Source organism: Cyrtonyx montezumae, unplaced genomic scaffold (assembly GCF_038088225.1).
Source record: "Cyrtonyx montezumae isolate F1298 unplaced genomic scaffold, pur_monq_1.0 scaffold_2, whole genome shotgun sequence".
In the NCBI taxonomy this organism is placed as follows: domain Eukaryota; kingdom Metazoa; phylum Chordata; class Aves; order Galliformes; family Odontophoridae; genus Cyrtonyx; species Cyrtonyx montezumae.
Window position 1 is genome coordinate 39,604,239 of NW_027071936.1, and position 24,758 is coordinate 39,628,996.

The 24,758-nt window shown below is 37.7% G+C and overlaps 1 protein-coding gene across 4 annotated transcripts in view; it reads right to left on the bottom strand.

The window, feature by feature from the left end:
* SORBS2 (sorbin and SH3 domain containing 2) overlaps positions 1-24,758 on the bottom strand; it is a 144,930-nt gene that overhangs the window by 33,170 nt on the left and 87,002 nt on the right. For 3 of the 4 annotated variants that reach the window (XM_065736943.1, XM_065736946.1, XM_065736942.1), the window contains 6 exons: positions 20,304-20,448; positions 18,315-18,490; positions 14,193-14,259; positions 13,074-13,118; positions 11,694-11,880; positions 9,694-9,808 (listed from right to left, as the gene is read on the bottom strand). In XM_065736943.1, the coding sequence (XP_065593015.1) occupies positions 9,694-9,808; positions 11,694-11,880; positions 13,074-13,118; positions 14,193-14,259; positions 18,315-18,490; positions 20,304-20,448 (735 nt within the window). Of the gene's footprint in view, positions 1-9,693; positions 9,809-11,693; positions 11,881-13,073; positions 13,119-14,192; positions 14,260-18,314; positions 18,491-20,303; positions 20,449-24,186; positions 24,661-24,758 lie in introns of all 4 variants that reach the window. The other variant, XM_065736941.1, reaches the window with a different exon arrangement.

The window sequence follows — 24,758 nt, forward strand, 5'->3', positions numbered from 1 at the left end:
GTAGGCACTTATGAAATGATCCCTATTCTATATTTGAAACACGTGTGGGGAAAATGATGAGCACATTCCCTTTAACTCAGCCCATCTGTACAAAATATCAAGATATTTGTTTTTAGAATATATTCTGAAGGAGGTCCTGAGTCTTCACTGTTCAGTTAATATCTTCAAGTTTTTCTTAAGATCTCCTGAAAGCTGCTTTATGCCAATTTTTCAAGTATCCAACTTCACAGTCTTATCAAAACACATTATCCATCTGCAGCAAAATCACAAAAGCCAGCAGTGGCAGAGCTGCTCACTCACACCAACAGAGTAACCCCCAGTTCTCTGCATGCCACCACACAGCAGACTGAAGCAGATGTGTGCTGCCATACAGAAGGAACATCCACAAAACACTTGTGAAGCATGTTCTGGATAATACAAGCCTTATTTCAAAGCTAAGCTACCCATCACTGTCAGTCTCCTCATTGTTGACCGGTCTGTGGCACACATCAGTATCCACAGAGGGCCCTCAGACTCACAGCCACCTGGAACTGCCTGTGAGGCAGTGCAAGCACTGCACTGTCACTGCAGGCCTTCTGTGCAGGTGCCATTCCAGTCAGAGACAGACAGGGGCCATGTGTCACAGGATACAGACCAAACAGCTGAGGCAGGGAGAGCGCTCACCACTTGTAATGACTGCAGGGTCATACACACCGACACAAATCCCATGGGCAGTATAGCTCCCATTGGCTCCAATGGAAGCTAAGAGGTAAACCACACAACTGAAACAAAGGCACAGAGCACTTTATCCACAGCACTCTGCAGGCTGTATATAGCATGTTTGCAGCCAGCCTAAGACAGCAGGAAATGGATGTCCTGCCAAAACAGATTCCTGAGTTGCTACACAGCTTTTCCTTCCTTTGAGTTATCACCTCAGATGTAACGTGCTCTTTTCCCCCTTCTTTGATGCTGTCCTTTGAAGACTTTGAAAGACACATATGGAGGCATATATGTTGTACCATATCATTCCCATTTTTAACACACACATACATTGTTATCCATACGCTGTATGAAGTTTATACCTTCTACCCACTGGTAGAACCACACTGATAGAAGGGAAAGGTGAAAGCAAGCAGTGGATATAGCTGCTTTTCATTTCCACTGTTGGCAGCTGCCTGACAAAAACAATTCAATGTTAGAAAAAAACATAGCAAACTACAAATACAGATTGTACTGAATACACTGATACAGTTTACTAAAAGAGATGAGATACATATTTACATTTAAGCCAATGTTTTTGCTGTTTTCATGCATCAAACCTCTTAATGGTGACCGAGAATGAAGTTAAAGAAGGTAGGCAAAAGTTAAAAACAACAGTTTTGTTTATATCATGCTTCTAACAATTTAGTGAGCTGTTCCACAATATTTTCTATTGAAAAAATATTTAATTCACTAATTTCCAAACATGAGAATTTTAAAGTTTCAAAACAAAAGATGAGCGCCCTTGTAAATTAAAGAAAGACAAAACCAATATTTCTGAATATTCACTTTACAAAGACTCATTGAACATGATTATATTTCAAACAATCATATGCTAGGACTCTGTCTTCTGATATATAGAGCACTCTCAAATTTTCTCAGAGAACTGGGCCCAAATTCCAAATTCATAGAGCTTGAAACAGTCAGAGTACTCTGCAACACAATTAACAATGTAAGGTCACAGTTTTTATTTAATTTTTGTAGATCCCGAGGAAGTGAATCACAAATACGACAGAAGCAAAGCCACTATAGGAAGTAGAGTTGTTACTGCCTGATTCACTGACTTTTGTCCTAACACTCTAAAAATGGGAGTGGACAGGAGGAGGAATGAAAGCCTGCATCTCTCCCATTCAGAGTAGGGCAGTGACAGCCCACTACCTGATCTCGATCTGTTTTATTCAGAGCATTGAGACAGTAACTGCCAGTTCTGCAGTTGCAAATTTACAACAGGATTATCAATTATCAGTTTCCAGATTAGCTACCTTAGTAATAGGTACTTAATTGGAGAAGTGATAGTTCAGTCACAAAGGCTTTGATCTGACATATAGAATTTGCAGTCAGATATTTTAATTAAAAATACTATTATGCTGATGTATTAACTGTGTGTGAAAGCAACACACTTGCCCAACTCTGAAGAAGTGGGATCTGGTCATGATTTAGAGACATTTGGGCTGTTGTGTAATTCTGAGTGTTAATCTCTGAGCAGTTTTGAGGATAAGAACTCACAGTTCCTAGGATAATAAGATCAAATGCAAATGCATTAGTGATCTGGAAAAATATGAAGACAAAGATACAGTGATCGTGAATTAGAAATGTCTCATAGCTATCAGGAGGAACCCATGACAGTTTAACAAACAGACATAGATGGCAAGCATGCCAACCTTCCCAATAGAATCCTTCCCAAGAGAATCACCTGAACAAGAATCATTCATTTACCTCATTGGAAACACCGGAAGAACTGTCTTGAAAATAGTCCAAAAGCTTTTTAGGTGGCTGCTTCATATAAGCAGAAGCGCAGAGATGGAATGGAGGAGAATCAATGGCAGCAAGGAATGAAACGTGGAGAAGGTGACACAGTTAGAAACTAAGTGTTGACAACATCAGGTACAAGTGTGACATGCATGGGTAGAATGTGAGGAAGAATGCGTTACAATATTTTGTAAATTTTTAAGCATCTACATAAAATGTTACTAACTTTAGGTGGTAAAATTTACAAGGAGATAAAAGGTAATCAGTGATAAATTTGATACACGGGACAACAACTTCTAAAGGAAAGTACGTAGTTTGCTTTTCCTTCTCTCACTGAAGTAGCTGCAAGTTGTGCTGTTGGTGGTTGAGCAGGTACAAGAAGGTAGCTGCTTCCCAGGGAGCCCTCCAGGATGCTGTGCCAAGTGATCAGGTTCCACATCTAGCCTGGCAGGTAAGTAAATTTTTTATGCTCTTAGAAATTGTTTGAACCTAATCCAGCCCTCATCCATAGTCCATAGTTAAGTTATTAAGTCAAAACCCTGGCAAGTTAGGGTTCCACGTAAAAAATAATAATAGTCATATGCATTAGATGATTTTCTTGACCTTTCTCAAAAACAGTCATATTAACTTTACAGGGATATGTTTGCTGAATTTGGTAATTGGTAAATTTATTTTCAAATATTTTCCCTAATGTTTAAATATTAATATTCTGTCCTCACTTACCGGACGTCCAAACTCCAGTTCTGAAAAGAACTTATACCAGGGTTCGTTTTCTAAATCTATGTCATCTGGGTTTATGCGATCGGGCTGGAGCAGTTGTGAAGGAAAAGGGAAGGAAAAGGTACACACTGAGCAAAGGGCTAGAAATGCCGTGTCACTTCAACAATGCACATGCAAACACAAAACAAACACGGGGAGAGCAGTGGAATAAAATCAAAGAAAGAAGATGGTATTTAAGACAGAATATTCTTGTTCAAGAGCTGTCATTGACTGGTAGCTTTAATACTTTCCTTGTTTTGCTATTCTTCCAATGATTGAAAGACATTAAGGATTTCAAGAATACTCTTTTTAAGGTAAGACTGATCTTTGACCACCTCTGTACACATAGCTGCAAGTACCTTTAATACTACTGAAGACGCTTTGTTAAGAAAATGCTTTAAATGATCTTCAGCTAGGCAACAAAGCGCTCATGTGATCAGCAATAAAGATCTAGTTCTATCATTATTGCTTTCAGTCATTCCCTTCTCAGAAAGCAAATAATTCTGGATCTTGCTGTCTTGAAGCAAGCACTGAGCAGACATGAGCAATTTGCATCATGTGAGCACAACTATATTAAAAAGCCACTTCAGAGCATCAAATGGAACTTATATGAATTTTAAATTCTATGGTCAAAAATCAGGAACAAAAGTTATGTGTTCCATAACTTTATCTTTGGCAGCATTTTGCAATGCTTTATCTCCCAAAGGCTTATTGACGTGAAGCATTTTTTTCCACAGCAAAATATATACTGTTTTCATCTGAAAATTCTCACAGCAAAGGGATAAAGTAGGAATTGAAGTCAGCATTAAGAAAGCTTTTCAATGAACTGAATAATGATTGACAGAGTTATTCAAGCAGCATGAAAACATGACAGTACAAAACAGTAGAGCTCCCAATGGGATGTTTAATCCACTGCAAACTTGTTGGACTTAATTATTTTCTAAACAGCTTCAGTTTCTTTGTAGGATCTGATACATGCTGACCTGCAGCGCAGAATTATAGAGAACCATTGTCTTAAAGATCTGCAAATAAGAAAACAAAAATCTTCTCATAGAAGATATTTCTGCATTAAAGATGTTGGCTGTAATTATGAGAACTTAGACACTGAGTATGGTGTGACCTAGAAAGCATTCCTCAAAGAAGGCAATGGGGTCCTATAAAAATACTGTTTCTGGTGATTAAGTATAATAGTACTTTTTCCTCATGAGTCAAGCTGTCACCAGTGTACCCAAGCAACCACATACAGTTGTTCCTGTTTACTGCAAGAGATGAGGCTGTGTACTTGACTGTTTCAGGTAATTAAACATCTTAGAGCACTCTTCTTGGTGCTTCTGATGTTATTCAATCAAGCTGCTAGCTTTGCTCTGTGGTAAAGCTCAACGGCCCTTTTGAACTACCTTGGTACTCCTGTATCTGTGAGCAGTTTTAGCAATAGCTGTTGCTTTATAGATTTATCTTCACAATGTCCCCTTCAAGTAAATGGGAGCATTATTCCTGATAACAGAGTGGGCACTGAATGCCAGCAATGGACATCTCATCCGTGCTCCATGGCACCGTTAAGGAGGAAAGCTGCTCCGGATTTTTGTCCTTACACTTCCACCATGCACAGCCATTATTCAGCACTACTACTGACATCTACTGTTTCAACTCAAGTATAGGTACACCAGTCTTTATTAGAAAAACACCAATGAAATAAGTTTTATGAACTCAACAGTTAAGATTTATCACCTTATTAGCAACTATAACTGATTTCTGAATCACATGCATCTGTTCTACAGAGAGGTGAAACCATGAATGCAAATACAGGAGATTCAAAAATACAGAAGATATTTCATCTGAGAGATGAAGGAACTGGAAGAGTTTAGTTAGGAGGAAAGGTGGCTGAGGTGAGCTCTCATCGCTGTGCAGCTACCTGAAAAGGAGGCTGCAAGTGAGGAGGGTGTTGATTTCTTTTCTCGGGTGACAAGGGATAGGACAGTTGGCAGTGGCATAGAGTTGAGACAGGGAGGTCTAGAGGGGTTATCAGGATTTCTTCACAGAAAGAGTGCTCTAATATGCTCTAGCCACTAATGGTTGTTAACTTTATGGGACTAGATTTGAGTTACTTCAATACAACTCCCATGAAATGTGAATGGTGTGGCTACCACAGAGTTGTTAACACTGCAGATCATGGGCTACCAACATTACTTGCTGGGGCAGCCCACCTCAGCTTCATGAGCCTCCAGCTTGTCTGGAGGGCAGCAGATCACACTGTATATTGACAGACCAGAAGAGCATATCTACTGGACACACTGGAAACTGATGCATTAAATGCTTTAAAAGAGAGAGAGTAACTGGCTCCTCTTTCATCTTCAAATACTCTTTCCGTTGGTTGAAAGCATAAGAAGAAAAAAAAAAACCTGTTTGTAAGAAAATAGTGAATTTTAATGCAGTTTCAGAGTTTTCAAGTTCTCTCGCTGTAGTAGTGAGCTAATGCAGTGAGAGCATAAGGGAGCGTGTGAACTAAACTCCACACACACACAGCTCCTCACTTTATTTACAGACTGAACCGCAGAGGGCAGCAAACAAAAGGAAAGAGCTCTAGAGTTCACAGCTCCACTGCCGCTTGCTAGCTGCAGGAGGATGCTGCATTCCCTGTGCTACCGCGATCAGTACTCAGGCAATTGATTTTGCTTGGCTTCAGGTCAGTTTTGCTGAAGGACTGCTATTATCTATCCTCCTGACAGAGTTAAAATGAACAAATCATTTTAATTTAAAAAACTGATTTTGGCTAGGGCTTATAAAGAGCTGGAACAGAAGGCAAAAGCAGCAAGAATTCCTTTTTATGACTTGTCAGTCAAAAGAAGTCATGCTTCTACACTCTAACCTAGAACTCAATAGAAAATGTTGCTACTGAACATACATATAAAAACATCTAGAACTTAAGTGGAACTTCTCAGTTTCAAATGACTAGCACAAATATACTTCTGTGCTTTAAGTAGAACACTGATGAAAATAAATGAATCTATTGCTTGTGCCAGTTTTATGGTCTTTGTAGCTCTTCTTTCTTAATTCATTGAAGAAAGAGAGAAATGTACAAAATGTAGTGTGAAGGTGTTATTTGATATATACAAGGCTGAAACTAGTAAAGAATAAATATTTAGCTTCCCATTCATGTGAGTAAGATTAAATTGTTATGCTACAATTTCCTCATTTACTGAAAGAAAATACACATTTGGGGGAATAAATCCATGGTTTGGACGGCATTAATGAAAACAAGGAGCGTTTTATTGAATGACTTACATTAGAGATGGAAACATACATTGGAACTTAAGTACCACTTTACCAGTACTGTGTTATTAGAAGAAATGGTAATGTTTTATGGGAGAAGGAACTGCCATTGCACTGAACAGTCAAAGGCAATCTTTTAATTTTTAAAGAGCTTTTTTCTTTTTTTTTTAGCTGAGTTGACATTTTAATTTTCTACACCACAAGCCCCTCGTGTCTGTAGATGTTTTAAGCTCTAACATGTTCAACGTAACAAAAATAAAACACATCAACTTCCTGCTTAATGACAGCAGGCTGCAACACGATACTTCAGCTTGAAATTACATTCATCTTTTCATGCCCACAGCAAAGAACAATCCCTGCCAGTACTATTCATTTAATGTTTATTACTAGATCATTTATTTTAGGCTTATTATTTTTCATGTTCTTTTCTTCTACTGAATGAATACTCAGTGAATTATATTTACCACTAAATATTAGTCTTACACTGCATCTAATTTTATTATATTATTCCATTTTATTATATTATTCCATTCCACATTAATCACAACTGTAACATCTACATCAGTAATAAGAAACCTAATCTTTCACCTGAATCTGCCTTATATATAAGGTTTTGTTTTATTTATTGCAGAGCAGTAAAAGAGAGAGTGTAAGAGCTTTTAATTCAGATGTTACAAATGTCCAACTTTGTAACTCTATCTCCCCTATTTTGTGTCACATTTTAATACAATGTGAAAAATTTCTTAGGCATTAAAAATCAAAATGTTTTGAGATGATGAAAATGAAAGACCTAACTCATGCAGTGCTAACACAGATGAGGATTTGGAATGTTCATCTGAATCTGGAACTAATACAATGTTTTCAGATGTCAGCTTTTCCTAAACACACAGAAAATCTTTTGGCCTACTTTGCTGATCATCCTTTCACAAGTCAGGAGTTGTACTTCACAAATCTGATTTAAGGTACATGAAAAAAACAAATGCTTCAATGAAACCACTTCCAGAGCTGCGATAGTTTGCTGTACTTCATGTGTTTTTCTAGTCAGTTAATAGTTACACTACTGTCAGCGTAACTCTCATGTCTGGTATTCTGCAGTAACTCCCATTTTCCAGTCTTTGAAACTCTGAATCACACATAAACAGAGAATCTCTCAGTTCTGTCCATGAATATTATTCCCTCAATTTTTTAGCTATATTCTACAAAGAGATATTTCTTTAAATTCACAGCAGCTACTAAACTTCAGACTGCAGGAGTCTGGTATTTCTCTTGACTGAAGCAACTAAGCAAAGCTTTTCTGCATGAAAATATTATGAGTTTTAAATATCACAAAGCTCAAAATCCAACCTCTTGGTTGAGAGCATCAAAAATGCATAAGTTAAAAAAAAGTACCAGAAACAGTCAGCAAAGCTTGCTTTTTTGTTACTACATTAGTTCTTCACAATTGAAAAATTGTATCTATGATTGCATTAATCAGTACTGCATTTCTTATATTAATATTTTTTCCCATGTTACATTGGCAGAAAATGTAATTTACCATAAAAGTAAGACCATTCTTGAACCATTTTGAAATATTCTTATTTTAAACTTTAATTTGCTAATATTCTTTGGCATTGGAAAAGTTGGCAGGTGACCTCAGTGTACAGTGCAACCTGTGTGCAACTTGACAATAAATTCTAAATCCAATGTAATTAATTTGATTAATTAGCAGCCCATATAGAAATGCCAACTTCAGCAAAAAATGCACTAGTTCTGCAAGAGCTGAATTTCACAGAAACACATCTATTTTCTAGCTAAAAAAATTTAATTCTCCTCAAAGACCACAAAAGTATGAGGGAAAGGTTCATAGTATAAAGGTAGTGTTTCACAACATTGAAGTATTACATATTCTGGAATTAAACTATTTGAATAATTTACGGTATATTAGAAAAATGAATTCTGTGAACAACCACGTAATGCAAACATATACAAGCAAATAATAACTCAGTATCAATTAAATAAAACCTTCTGAAAAATGGGCCCTCTCAACAATTCCAACTTTAAGGTTAAAGCCTAAGAGAAGAAAATATTGCCACTGTTACATGACTATTTTCCTAAAATAATATAGTACTGAGATAGCACAAAAGGAAATTAGACAAGCTGGGCAAACACATCTTTCAGCAAATGAAAAATTCTGTTAATGGTCATTTTGCATGCATCAATCTTAGCTTTGTCAGACATGCTTATAAAAAATGATCAACTGCAATGATTATTCAGAAAGCAGGAATAAGGACTTTAATTTACATGTTCATGGATGTGCAGTACTTATGAGTAATTGAGACTGGCAAGAACCTCCAGAGGTCACCCAGCCCAACCTCCTGCTGAAAGGAGGTCTAACCAGATCAGGTTGTTCAGTACTGTGTCCAGGTGATTCATTAAAACCTCCAGAAGTTGAGGTTCTACAGCCTGTCCGAACTGTCTTTACCAGTACTTGTCCAGAATCTACTTAGCCATGCAATTAGCCACATCCTGAAAATGCAAATGTTTTATTTTTATGTATTAGCTAACCAGAAAACATATAGAACCATAGAACTATTTGAGTTTGAAGACATCTCTAAAGGTCATCTAGTCCAACTCCCCTGCAGTGAACAGGGACACCTACAGCTAGATCATGTTGCTCAGAGCACTGTCCAGCCTGACCTTGAATGTCTCCAGGGATGTGGCATCCACCACCTCTCTGGGCAACCTTTTCCAGTGCCTCACACCATCCTTATTGTAAACAACTTTTTCCTTACATCCAATATAAATCTCCCCTTTTTAGTTTAAAACTATTTCCTCTTGTCCTATCACAGGCCCCATATGTGTTGTTAACTACTAGTGAAAATGAGAGCTGGATATGCATGCCAGTTAGAAAAAGCAGCTTCCATTAATTCACAGTTCTACTTTTCATCCATTACATTTGCACAGTGGTCCTTTGATTTCTTGGAAATACTAGAATTGAAGTTTAGCAAATAAAACTGAACTTACATTTTCAGAAAAGGCAACCATCAGGAAACAGCAATGAGAAATTGCTGCAAAATCTTGTTTGAAAAAGACTTTTGATGTTAATCTGAGCAGTTATAAACAGAAATAATAGAAAGATGACATTTCACCAAAACTTGTACCCTGTATCATTATCACTATTTCATTTACGCCTCTTACCGGCCTTTCGTGTTCAAGGATTGAAGACTTTCCTGGCTCATACTCAAAAATGCTTCTTGGTTCAGAGCGGAATTTGCGAGTATCTACTTTTCTGTCAGGGGGATCCCAGTCATTCCTAAATAACAAATAAGAGCAGTTGAGTTAATTGACCATCAACCCCTTCTACTTTACAGCACCAGACATGGAAGACGCACACAAAACCAAAAGGATTTCAGCATGGTTTCACTTTCCAGCTTTCAGCTCTGAAATGTCTGAACTACTGCCCCATCTTCATTTGCTTACAACAGTAGAGCAGGAAAAGTACTACTTATGTCCAGCCTATGGAATTGCTCATTCTTTAGTTTTAAATGGTAAAATAACTTGAAAACTTTCCTGAAATACTGTGTCAAAATACCATGGTATGTCAAATTGCAAATTTACTATACTCTTATGAAAAACTAATTATTTACTACATTACTGTAGTAAAGTGTAGTGTAGTGTAGATAATGGTAGATACTTCTATCATTGCACAATATGACAGTCCATATTGAAAAGTAACAGAATTTTCAGAGGCAAAAGTAAAATGTAACCCTCCCCATTCTGTTATTTTTTTTCTCCACTCATTCACTTTTTTTTTTTAATAGCTACTTGCACATTTTGGAGGGATATTTAGGTAGCTCCTGTCACAATGAAAGTTATCTTTTTGTGGCATTTCTGTACCTCTATCCATATTGCATTCAGAATAACTTTAGCTCTGCAGCAAATGATCCATTAGTAACTCACAGAATGGAGGAAGGAAAAAGGAAATCCCATGTGTATGCCTGCATTTACAGTAAGAAACCATATGCTCTGATTAAATTCTATCAGGCTTTCTGTTGTGACTTGGCTTGATGTGACCTGACCTAATAATGCACATCAAGTGGTTGGACTCAGTGATCTTTAAGGTCTTTTCCAATCTGAGTGATTCTATGATCACATGCCTTAAAAAAATGTGTGGGGTAGCTTTTGTGTACAGTGCAATTTCTGGAAAACAGATCATCTATTTATAAAATGCCCTACCCTTCAAGGGTAGTAGTTCCATGTGGCTTTTTGTCTAGCATACTCACTGAGGAATAATTACCGTTCCAGAACAGAAAACATTGTCTTTTTTTAAGAACAGGAAAATGGAAATCAAGTTGCATTATATTTCAAGTCATTTCAAAGAAAAAAGGATGCCACCCAAATTCTGGTTTACACTCAATTCACTTTCATTTACAGTGTTCAGCCTTTAATCCGTTATGGGCTAATATATTTTTGAGCCCAACAGTTACTGGGAGCATATCTTGTCTCCCAGCTATAAAACTGTGATACATGTAGACCTAAGCCTCTTATGTGAGATTTTAAATGCTCATACTTCACAGGCAATTAAAGAAACTCCCAGTGGCAGGAAAAGATTGACAAGCTATAGCTGTCGGCAGCAGGCAAAGCATAGCTAATGTGTTTGGCAGCCCTTGGCCTGGAGATCTTTGATTTCCAGTGCCTGTCTTATCACGTAGGAGATTTTAAAAGGAGCTGAACATCCAAGTTAATTGCGGAAGCAGTTATTTTCAAGCTCGACAAAAGTAACTGTAACAGGCCTCAGCTTCTGTGACCAAGGCATTTGGCCTAGCACAGGATGATGACTCAGAGAACCTCAGAGATCGAGGCTAAGTAGATGCACATTTTAGAGTTTTGCTAACAAAACTTGTGTTTCCATATGACTTACTAACTTGGACTTCGGGACGTAGTACATCACTAACCCATACCCTCTGCTCTTGAAAACCTGTCTTCAGCAACAGGAGGAGTCAAAAATCAAGAAAATCATTCAGCAACATGATTTTCATCTGTTGGACTACCTTTGAATTGCCACTACCTGCAAATTTTACAAAACGCCCTTATTAACGTGTTCTTCTATAGCAGCTATTTTATCCTTCACTGGTATCTTGAAATTGGATTAATGCACATACACACCAAGAAGGGTTTTTGAAAACACAGTAACTTACTTTTCTGGTATAGACCTTTCCCTCAGACGATGCGGTGGTACTGGAGGTGGAATATGGGGAGGTGGTAAAGGAGATGAGACCTTAAAGGCATCAGAGCTGCTGTCAGAAGCACTTTTAGACAGCGGTCTGTATGTCTGTGTCTTTGCAGCTGGGTGTGCCTGAGCAGAGAAGGATGGACTGTAGCCACCTAATGTAAAGCAAAAACAGAAACAGTTGCAACATGAGAAAGAACTGAGACAAGATAAAGCATGGAATGCTACAAGAATCTGCAGTTAATAAAATTTCAAAAATATGTAAATTTATTTTTAAAAGTATATGCTAAGTACTATGCAATTCATGGTAAAACTTTTCAAATATTTGTATGTAAAACTGTGAACACAAGGGAGAATTGCAGTAAAGTTGAGAGAAATAAATGATTATTTGTTTTTGACGGGTAGGGAGAAGTTAATAGCTGTACATATCTATCAGGGCTGTTAATGACAACCTGTTATTAACCCCAGGACTCATCCTTGCTCTCTTCTCTTTTATGCCCAGATTGAGGGGGAGAGGTAGGAACTGCACAGTCCTTATGTTGTTTGAATAATTACTGTTAGTTTGGGACACCCATGTAGTCACGTATCTTGCACAGTATCATAAGTGTACAAACAAATCTTGAACAACTTACACACACAATGCTTCCTATATTACACAAAAAGGCAGTATGAGAGCATGCTTATTGCAACAGACACTGAAATGGAATAACTATGAATAGCATTTTTTCACCCTGATCTTGCAGCCATTCCTCAACAACAAGGCACTATGGTTTTCTGCAGATAGTGTATTCACACTTTCATTTTTGGTTCTATTAAGTAATTTTACCACACAGTAATCATCTTCTGAAAGACATGGCAATTATTTATCTATTAGATGTATATGTCTTTCTTGTGGTCAAATGCCATCATGCCTATAGAAACACACGTCAGAAAAGAAAGCATCTTTATTAGGCACCTAGTGCATATTCTAAGACTTTTTGTCTTCCCATTAATTAGTAATTAGTATTTGTACTTTCACACAGTAGGTCTCTCTTCATTTTGGTTAGGAGAGGCTGTGTTGCTTACACTCACAAGTGAAAATAAATGCATTGTAATCAGAAATTACAGTATTACAACGTATCCATCTGCAGTAATACAGGCCCACAGCTGTAACATATCAGCAAGAATGAAACCAAAATTAAACTTAGTTTCATTTGGGAAAAAAGGCATGGAAAAAAAAAACACCAACTGAGATCAAACATAACAATGAAAAGTGTTTATTAAAAAAGCAAGCACAAATTGTTAATTACTCCTGTTACTTGCTGACATTAACGAAAGAGTCATTTTGAAGTGAGGGAATAATTCCTACCAGTACTGTATGAATATGCAGTATTATACATGTCAGTGTCGTCATCTACAAAAAGAAATATACATGTTACAGTAATGCAATATGTGCTAGTTTATCATAGCAACACAGCTTTCTTTTTGTAAGTATAAACAGGCAATCAAATGCTGTATTTCTTTTCTTTATCTCACGTAGGTGTTTTTCGAATTCTCTCTTTTCCCATTACACTTACCATAAACAATTTTTGCCATTTTATTAGTAAAATGTACCTTCCTTGTCATGACACCCATATCGTATACTACTGATTAGCCCCAAATGGTAAGCTTCAGCTGTTTATCTGCTCTTCTCCCATCTCCACCTCAAGTAAGAGCTTTGCTCTCCTCTTACTAGATACTCCTAAATCCTCCTATCATGAAATGCAAATTCAAATATTTACCACGTGACTAGTGTTCAGGGCAGATCTCATAAGCTATCCTTTTTTTGCTTACACCTCTTATTCACCCACTAACAATCTGTTTGACCATGCTAAATACAAGCTCTACCTCAGGAGAATAAGGTCTCTTTCCTCCATGAGGGTCACTGAGCATGACTAAGGTTTATGCTGTTCCGTGGTGACAATCATGATGAAAGAAGTCTAAAGCTAGTAATGCCCCCAAAGCACTGTTTCATTAAAACAAATAACACATTATATGGAAAAAAAGCAGTTCAAACAGAAAATGTATCTTCAAAAGAGCCTGCACTGTTCTAACACATAAGCTCTCCTAAAATAAACTGGTATGGTGAGGTACTTCCAGTGGCCAGTCTCTCATTTCTCACACCAGAAATGAGTTTTGCTTCACAGAGTTCCACAGTGACATAGAGTCACACTTCATGTGACTCATACTTACTTTAATCACTTTATTTTTTTTTATTTTTAGTAAAAATAATAATAATAATAATAAACCCAACATAAATAAACAGTCTCTAGCAGAGGGAAATATCTCCTAGCATCAAAATCTACCATCCAGTTCAGCCATTTAATTTGATTCATTGTCTCACAGTTGGTGAACATTTGCATTTTCATATGGCAGCTAATCAAAATGTAGAAAAGCATACTTTTTAATATCACTGACAAGTATGCAGCCAAGACAACAGCATACTTACCAGGCTTATGTACCATATGGATTTGCTTGAACATTGTCTTGTACCAATCCTTTGGCCTGTCAACTGTCTAAATAAAACATAGTTTTTAACAATTAACAAGGAATATAAAATAGCAAAGAAATAAAAATATCTATGTGGACAGATCAGGCATTCAACATTATTCTGGGCATAGATTTAGGTTTATCATTCTTTGTTCCTTAGTATAATCACTTTCATCTACTTCAAGTGGTATATTTGTCCATCATCTAGGAATCCCTGTAACCAATTCTGGAAGGCATTTAAGATTGAGTCAGTTTGGGACTTTAATCTTAGATGATACAATGCTTAGGAACATTGGAATTGGTGCCAGTCCAAGAGTTTATCTTCTCAGAGCTCTATATACAACAAAGATGAATGCTGGGTACTACACAGGAAAAAACAAACACCTTGCTGATTACCAGCCTGTAAGAAGAACTCCTGGCTATTTTCAACTTACATTATCTTCAAAACATATTTATTAAATAATGACATTTACTTTGGAATACTACTGAGAAAAGTTAAAACAAGAATTATGTTTGGTTGACAAATAGTATTTATGCAGATTTTAATTTCCTTTTCTAGGCAACTTATTCTTCTCTTACAAGAAATGCTAAGTGAATACAGTATACCCTATAATATCACTCACTCACTAAATTGGACTTGTATTTACTATGGAAAACTCATTTCCCACATCAGTACAATTCCACAGCAATTCGTGCTACTACAACTGCCTCTCTGTATTGGGTCAAGAAGCATTTTCAAAAAAAGCTTGAGTCAGTGGCAGGGGAATAGATAGGAAACAATGCAAAAATACTGCTACTGTGACTCTGTTGTTTGTCAAGGGACAAAGATGCATCAGTTTCTCTTTGCCAGGCCCTCCTAATCTGTCAGGTGCTTCACACATTCACGGGAGGTTCCACACAGAGAGCATGTATGGATAAGCTGCCACGTAACCGCTCTCCCAACATCTTTTTGGATGTTTGAGCTTTTCGATCTCATCCCCCCCCGTCCCATCCCAGACTCTGGGGTTCACTGCGTCAGCCAATGATTTGGCTTTACATTAGAAACCAGATGGGATTAGTTGAGGAATAGAATAAATGAATGTTAAATTACACATTCTCAATTAATATTCTCTAACCCTACATGCCAACCTTTGTTTGAAGAATTAGCAGCATTCATAGCCCACCAAGTCGTTCAGATGCTGTCCTGCTTTGCATACATTACAGCTGTTGCAATTAAAGGTTGGAAACATTATCACTACATGTGAATGAACAATCAGCCAAACAGCATGAAGAGGACTTAAGAGGTATCTGCAATTGGTACCCAGGGGACTCCATAACCATTTCAGTATTCAAATAATCCATCAGAAAATATATGATTAAAGGAGGCATTTATGACTTTCAGTGGACCCTCTGAGTGGGGCCCTTTTTTTTTCCTAGCTGAAATGCTACATCACTAACTACAGTCAAAACACCTGGTAGGACTTGATTTTTTCATTCTATTAAAGGTCTTTTCTATAAAGAGGTATTTTCAGTGTAATTTTCAAACTAATTTTGATAGAAATGAAGCAATTATTTTTGGATAGTCTCTAACAGTGCGGTCATATCGCTTTCAGAGATTGTTTTCTTTTAAAGAAGATCCTAGGATCCTGTCAGGGGTAAGTCTAGTGCTGCCATTTGACTGAATGCTTTTCCAAGTCTTTTGCTCTCTTTTCCAAAAACTTCATTTTTAACGCCTTGGAATTTCATCACCTTTGGGGCAGAGCTTGGCATAATGTCAGAACTTAACCTAAGTTTTCAGGCTTCAGGTTTTTTGTACTTGCTGGAGCTGACAGGAGCTACAGAGGTACAGAGGAAACATGCTGCCACGGGATGGGAGTTCTCAGAAAAGAGAGTTGTACAGCAGCCCTTCACCTTTCAGCACCTTTGGACCAAGAGCTCGCAGGAATATAATGCGAAGAGAACATCCCTCTGCTTTCTTTGGCTAAGCAGCTGTCACTAACCACCTTCCAAGAGGAAAGACAGACTTGTAGGAAAGCAGCAGCACATTGAAATCTGGAATGCAGATACTCCAAGATTCCTATTTACAAGCTTCCTTTTTGCATCTAAATGTAGCATAGTATTTGGGAACACAATATATATGTTAACTATCACCTCTGAAACTCCGTGTACTGCTTTTTACATAGAATATTGCCATTTTCATACAGATGGAAAAATGAGAAACTTTTAAACACTGTGAGCAACCATAAGCTCAGTGAATTTGAAAACTGATGCTGTAAGTCTGAACCTTTTGGGAGAAGATTCCTGTTGGACTGAGCACTGACATTGGAGAGAAAGCGAGCTCTACACCCTACCTTCTGCTCCTGGGAAGTGCAGTTACAGCATTTTTGCATGTTTCTGCACAGTGCTGCACTTGTGCGAGATGTCAAGGTACAGCATATTTGAGTCTTTTGCTGACAGCTCTATCACCTTTGTTCTCACATGACTGGAGTGCACTGGGTTCAAATATATCTACATACATTTAAAATGTAATCTCAAATCAATATGTTGAAAACTACCTGACTTCCAGCTAAATCTTAAAGAAGCAAAGTATGGAGACAAAGTGGCGTACGAGACAGACACACTCACTCACTTAGGCTGGCATAATCTTTTAACTTGTGTCTCAACATCAGAATCAGCTCTATAATTTGAAGCTTAAAAAGATGCAAGACATTTTTAAATTGAAATAATCAAAAATGAGGAGCAAATCCAGCTAAGAAATATCATAATTCAAATCACATTATATTTTCAGGAGAGTATCTCAGAGAACCAGACCAATCTGAAAGTTAAATATAGGATGGCAGATTGCCAACTCTGTTAAGCATTCTTGAGGGAGATTTCTGTTACACTCTTATATAACTAAAATGCACACTATTAGACTGATCTGCAATTAAAAAAATAAAAGAACAAAACCAATAACTTTCTCTTGTATAAAAAAAGGGACATTTTTACTTAAAGAAGGGGTAGGAAGCTAGAGCATTGATGCAAAAAAAATTGATTCATTTTTAAAAGCATTTGATTATATTCTTTTATACATCAAAAATAAAGAAATGCCAGTTTCCCCCCATTCTTAACAAAAGTGTCCCCATCTTACCACTCATTCTGATTTTCTCCTATTGCTTTTCTCCATCAGTTCCTGCTTTTCCCCCTAATTTTTCAATCCACTGAAGCAGTTCCTGGTGATTACAACACAGCCCCATAAGTCAGCACTGGCAGAGAGGGTACATCCAACAGCTGCTACATCCTTGCACCTCACAAAGACTTCACCTGCAAGGGCTCTGCTGCTTTCATCCTGGCTCCCACTCTTCTTTCTCTCCGTCTAGCACAGCACTGCTTCCAGCAGGGAAGGCCAGTAAGCACTTCCTCTACAGACCCAGCACAGCTGCCACTGTGCTCTCTGGACCAGCCAGAAGAGGCTGCATTGACAGCAGAGTGGAAAGAATGCTTCAGCAGAGGGAAAACAAACCTTCTCAGTCTGACATCCCAGGCCACTCGAGCAGGGACTAGTGGCAGATGATCAGAACTGGGCTATTCTCACTGAAGAGGTTTCCACACTATTCTCTTACATGTCAGCCAAGGGCACAGCAAACGTGTATTGCACGTCTGCAAAAATACTGCTCACTTAGATTACTGTCTGAATGAAACTACACTACACTGATCAAGTGAGAACCACTGCTTCCCAAAAGGCAGGACTGTGAGATTTATATATGTATACATACACAGATACACGTGTATACTTGCACACATGCATACATATAGTATGTATACACTTTATTTTAGGAATAACGAAACAAATACAACTATTTCACATCTCCAAAAGGGAAGGAATACAAGAGAAGAGAGAAAAAATCTTGATTAGGTCTCATTAAACCAGAAACATCAAGTTGCCCAATTACGTTCCCATCAGCACTCTCCTTTTCTGTCAACACACAATATTATATTCACGAGCTGCCTGATTGCGCACACAGTAGCCCACATTATATAAGAGTAGAAGAATGTGAAAAACCCATTACCAACAATAATTTCATTGTATGAGTTCATACGCAGATTCCCCAGAGTTTCCTACCGTTCTAATTGCTGTTGGGATTCCAGATTCATCCACTGGGCCAATCCCTGCATAATGTGGAGCTTTAATGACTGTAATTTTTTTTTCTTCTTCTGAGGATTTACAGATTGGTATTGTACTGGTGGTGGTGCTGCTGCCAATGGTCTGAACATGCTGTGAGTATGTCTCTGTGGACTCTGTAAAGATAACATGAGAGAATATTGTATAACGACACAACAGTCGTACTTGGCAGTTGTAACCCATTGCCCAATTTCACTATGGTTTGCAAAGATGGATAATAATTTTGAGAAACATATTTATATGTAACACTTCATAAAGCAATCATCTGAGCTGCAGCTGAATTATAACTTTATTTATGCATCAGGCTATTTCACTCAGATCTTGGTAGATTACAATCACTTTTCTTACTGAAAATTGCTTGGGGAAAAAACAAACAAACAAACCCCACAAACCCAGCAAAATATCCAGAGAGTAATTCATTTAACAACAACAACAAAAAAAAAAAACAACACAACAAAACAAACCACCATCACATGACAATGGTTGCTGTGTGCAGGAAGAAGAGCCCTACTCCTTCAGGAGTTATGTTTCAGTAAATCAGTCAGCTGCTATGACGAAGCAAGTTGTTTTGCGCTGTGCGTGCACAGGTACTGCAAGACATTTCTACTGCAGGATATATGAACGAAAGAGTAAAAAGAAACATTCTGACACTACCGGTGAAGATAATGATTTAACATCTTTTGATTATTCTCAAGCAAAATATTTGAATTGTAATAGAAATCGGTGAAAGGAGCTCCAGTGACTGAAAGCACTAATTTTGATTTGAGTGTTTTGCCCATTGCCACTGTGGAGATTTGGCATGACTGTTTCAGCTGTTTACTTAAGTCTGAAGTCTTGCAAAGAATCCAGTGCTACACATATATGGTGAGGGGCAACTCTGTGTGGCACGTCTGAATATTTGGGCCTTTTTCCTAAAATGCATGATGTTAAATTTAGAAAACATTTGGGATTTGATCCTTCATTCTTTGTATATGGCCTCAAACTAAGGCCATCATTGGGATTTTTATGTGAGCAAGGAGAATGAAATCAGACTGTCATTGTGGAACATAGGAATTGAGCATCATACAAGAGTAAAAATCATGGGAAAACACATCCCAGGTACATGCAAAACAAAATTGATATACCTTTAGCTCAACAAACTATAAGCAACCAAAGAATGTAGCATTAGAGTATGTGGAAAAACCTACGTGTGCAGGTTTTGCATTTTTCACTAAGACTTGGATAGCAGCATATCTCTAAGCTGTAACTCTCAGTGCCACACCTGCCACCTAATTTCCCTGCATGCACAACAGAGAAACAAATTTCTGGATCACAGTCAGATTGTTTTCAGTGTATACTCATATCTGAACCTGCAAACTCTTGTGGAAAAAGAAGCAAGTAAATGATTGTACTGGCAAAACCAGATTATACTGGCAAAGCTCCTTTATGAGGCTAATCATGCAAGTATTAAAAAAAAAAAACACAACACAAGACAATACAACAATGAATTACAAAAATATGTAAGCAAATTATAAATTTACGTGGCTTGAGGTGTTTAAAAGCCCAGTGCCCCCCCTTTGTTGGCAGTATTTCAGTTGAAGCTTATAGAAGTTGTGGGAAGAAGCAATGTACAAAGCTGGACTTTGGTTTCTTAAAGAGGGCAAAAGGAAACAGGCTCTGCAGGTTGAGCTGTTTCTATATATGCTCCATTTTCCTCAGGAAAGCAAGTGGAAAAGTGGCAAGAGGTCACTGTCATAAGCATAAGGATGAGTAAAAGTAACTCCAATCCAGGAATTGTTGTGTCTAACAGTAAATACTATTATATTTTGCATTTACTTCCGAAGGAGATGAACAGACAATACCTGCCCTTTTCCATTGTTTGCAGTTTTGGCCACATAAATTGGAATATGTTGTGTAACGTATAAAGTAAACATTCTGTGCGAGGCTTACCCATCATCCTGCCATGCTGCATGATAACAAGGTTGGAATTGAGAGAAGCTGGTGGAGAGTAAGCTGAAGAAGGGGAAAAAGGCCTTTGAAAGTGACTCACTGGGCTGGCAGCAGTGCCAGAGTTCCCATTCACTGTGATCTGAGCCTGAGAGAAACAAAACAATATCCCATTAAACGACACACAAAGCCCTCTGAATGCCGTCCCAAACAAAGAGCAATGTAAGACTGTCATCCACACAACAGTTACCACTTGTCAGGTACCATTGTGGCATCTGCATTCTCTGAAACACAAAACTCATTGCCTGCGGAGCAGAATGCGTTCCTTTATACACCTTGTATATATTACACACCTTGCACCTCCCACCTTCACTTCTTGTACGCGCAGCCTGTGAAGCAGGCTGGTGGGAGGGGCAGACGAGGCAGAGTCTAGGCAATAAAACTAAACTGCACAAACAAGGTCTGATTCAGTATAAAATGGAGATGGCAATAAAAATTCCTCTTATCACGTGACAAAGGCTGCCTGCCATAGGTTGCTCACACCAAAAGACGTCTTCTTATGATCCGCGTGCACCACCCCTGTTGATATTAATGGGACTTCTGAGCAGACTGAAGGGAGAAGTCTCATTACGAGTAGCTAAATTGAGTGAGCCAAAGCTTTAAAAAATAGTTTTGAAGCCTTATTCCTGGGCTGTAGTACTTCTATGGGGAGCTTTGAAAGAATCAGAACAGAAATATCGAGCAAGCATATGGAGTGAAATAAGAGAGCAGTGAAAAGAGAGGGAAGCTTTCTATCGCATCTCTTCATGTAGATCTCTGTTTTAAATCTGAACAAAATCAGGAGTGCCATAAACTGCTCAGTTTAATTAAACAAAGGAGAAGAACTAAAACAGCTTAGGTGTTCAAAGTGGGGCTCTTTGAATGCTGTAAATGTAAAACAGGAGACTATTTGAAGCAGCAAAGCGTAAGTAAATCCCATATTGAAAGGCATAGTATTATTGCATTTAAAAATGAAATGGTTCATGACCTCTTGTATAGATGCATGTTTTGGAGACTACTGATTTGAATTTTTTAACATCTCAGCCTGAAGTAGCTAGGCAAGTGAAATAAATTCCAGCTCCTTCACAGACATCACACAAACTCCTAAGATGCATTCAGCTGGCTTGATATTTTAAGGGCATCTGTTGGAACCCAATTAGAAAGTTATATTGTGATGATGTCCCCCATCAAAATTTCCTTGTTCAAATGTTTCCTTCAGTAACAAAAATCAAGAACCAAAACGGAAACTTTTCTCACACCATCCTCCAAAACAATTTGGAGCTATAAATCTAGAAAAGCTAAATCAGCTCAGAGACAGCATTTCAAGAGATGGAGTAAGGTTTTCAGCTGAGGTTCATCAATGAGGCTATCCACCTCTACCCTAGTTAAGTTTCACCCCTTGTATTTTCTTGTACATTGGCTTTATGGGAAAGCTTGAAGGGAAGACAGGCTGTTATTAATCTCCATAATTATATGTCTTTTATACATTTATTACAACTTTTTTTTTTCTCTGAAGAGAGGAGCAAAACTAGTGTTTGCTTTTTTAGAATAGAAAGCTATTTCTACGAATTTCTTTAAAAACACCATGAAAACAGGATGTACAGAAGTAGCTGATGGACATCAGTCATAAGCGTAGATGTGGAATGTAATGTCCAAATATGACATTTCTGAGTTTGGGTGTAAGAGGATTGCAGCTCAAATAGTATAATTTCTTAGTTCTTAATGACTTTCTCTTTAAAGGAAGTTTCCATTGTGGTCACTCTTGCATTTATATATCTGAAGCATTTTGTAATGCTGGCAGGGTTAACTATAGGATTGTTTTGGGAAGTTTCAAATTGCTTTTATTACTGACACTGTTTCTTTTTGGAGAATCGGCTATAAAATCTTTACATCTGAGCTCTCACTAAGGCCTCAAGAATAAACAAATCTCAAATTGGATATGTTTTTGAAAGTGTGGTTCCAGTTTATGTGGGCACAGTGATAGATGCTACACTCCTATACTGCTTTTATTGTTCCCTCAGTGGTTTTCATCTACACAATGAATCAGAGAATGAAGTTAATTCGAATATCATCAGAGAAGTAGAGCCACTAGCAGCATAAGTGTATGTGTGCCACCAGCTTGTCCCTCATCTTCTCATTTCATAGGTAAATTTACAACCATCTAGCCCTTCTCTACAGAGAAACACAAAGATCTTCTGCAATGCAGAGGTCTGTTTTGCTGATAGTTTAATTCCTCTATTGGGCTCTTTGGACTGTTTAGGGATTGTTATCCTCTGGTGGGAAACTCATCCATTCTCTCTATAAATTTAGTATTGAACTATTTTTACCTGCCTGGTCAAATCTAGGAGAGAAAGTGAAGGCTAAGGCCATAATAGATATCTCCACAGGAAAACTATTCAAAAAAGGAAAAAGGGAAGGACTGTTCACTTTGGCTTACAAACAAAACAAATACAGGGATTGTTTTTGATGGAGATTAAAAGAACATACACATGTTCCGGGTTTTTACAACTCATAGGATGAGTGAGATATAGGTTCATAGGTTCATTAGGTTGGAAAGGACCTACAAGGTCATCTAGTCCAACCATCCTCCTAACACCATCCTTACCCACTAAACCACTTAAATCAAATCCCTCAGCACCCCATCTAAACGCTTCTTGAACAGCACTAGGAATGGTGCCTCAACCACCTCCCTAGGCAGGCCATATGTGCCTTATTTACATATAACCCTATACATTGATCATGGTATCTTTGATTACAACAACTGGGCAGCATGCAGATTAACATCACTGTCTCCATAAAATTTTAGGTTTCAAAGCTATACTAACAATTGCATTTATATACCCGATGTTATTTGATAAACATTAGTCACTGAACTGACTACAGATTGTTGACTCTATCTGCATGTTTGGCCTCAATTACATTTTAGAAAATATATATGAAATGTAAAAAATATATACACTGTTCTTTTTCAGAATTTTAAGTGCTACATTTAGACTGGGAAATGATAGCATGCTGAAGTATTTGTACTAAGTTGAAATGCTGTCATTACACAGTAAAACTTTGGTCTCAGAACACATCTCAGTTTTGTAATTCAGCAACAAATTGCACAATTTAAATGAAAGCTCTATTCTGACTCCTTTTGATCATGCAAATAACCTGAAAAGAAATGAAAAGTGATCTGGATTTGACCAAAATTCTATATATTCTCTCTACCCATATCAGAGTATACTGAGGTTCAGAATAGTAAACGTATATATAAATCATAATTGCATGCTGCTGTTTTCCTTGAGTTAGCTAAGAGAAAAGTAAAAGGACACTTGGATACTAGGAACTTATTTATGAAGTTCACTCCTGTAAGAAACAAGTGCTTAGGGAAAAATCAGTTAGAGGAGAGAAAAACAGCTTTATGCAGTCATTGGTCATGGCTGGAGGGGTGGGGGGGGAGGGAGGGGAAAGAAAGTGTTAAGTATTGCCAACATTTTCTACAAATTTACAATTGAAATCTCTACCTCACTATAAGCCAAAAAATGGTAGCATCCAGAGGCTACAGCTCCGCAAACGTGTAAATCACTAACAGTACATTAAACAAATCTCTCCAAAGTTTATATGCCACTTGCTTCCAATCCATTTGGAATGGATCGTTATTGAATTTACTTTCACTTCTTGTAAGCTAAATCCATTCAATGCATCTTGGACAATAACATGTGCAATAACTTCATATTATTGTAAACACAAAAAACTTAACAGAATACATGTTTATGAAATAGGGTAACAGTCGAGTTTGAATTCGTTTCCCCTTTGGCAACCTGTGAACAAAACGGAGCAGGAAAAAAGGAAGGATAATTACATTGGAAGTGGCAGCAGTGTTGGTTAAGGTGGTGCCATCTGACACAGCAGACATCTGGCTCAAGGTTGGGGAAGGTGTTTCAGAGCAGTCAGTAGTATCATAGCTACAAGTCTGCAGCTCATCTAGAATGGCTGTGGAGGACTCACTCATTGTGCGGGAAGAGCACTCACTCATGGCAGAATCTGTGCTCACAGAGGCTGTTTCGTTCTTGTGGATAATATTTTCAGAAGCTAGGAATGGGTATTTATATGAAAATTGTGAAAGGGCTGGGGTTTTATAAAAGCGTGAAAAATCATCAAGCGTTGGCAAAGAATATGGTACTAGATGGGTGCCACTGTCTGGTGAGAAAGAGGCTCTGTTAACTGGTACCACAGGAGGAGGAAGAGGCAGTGGAGAAGCTTCTGTTGCTGTTTGTCTGTGTGTCTGTGAAGCATTTACCTCCATCACAGGAGCAGTTACTTTCTGGTTTCCAAGCTGAGATTTAAAAAAAAAAAAATAAGAAAGAAACAGATTACCAAATGAATAAAAATTTTTCCCTTTGCCTCTTGCTGTGTGTAGGAGAATTACAAAAG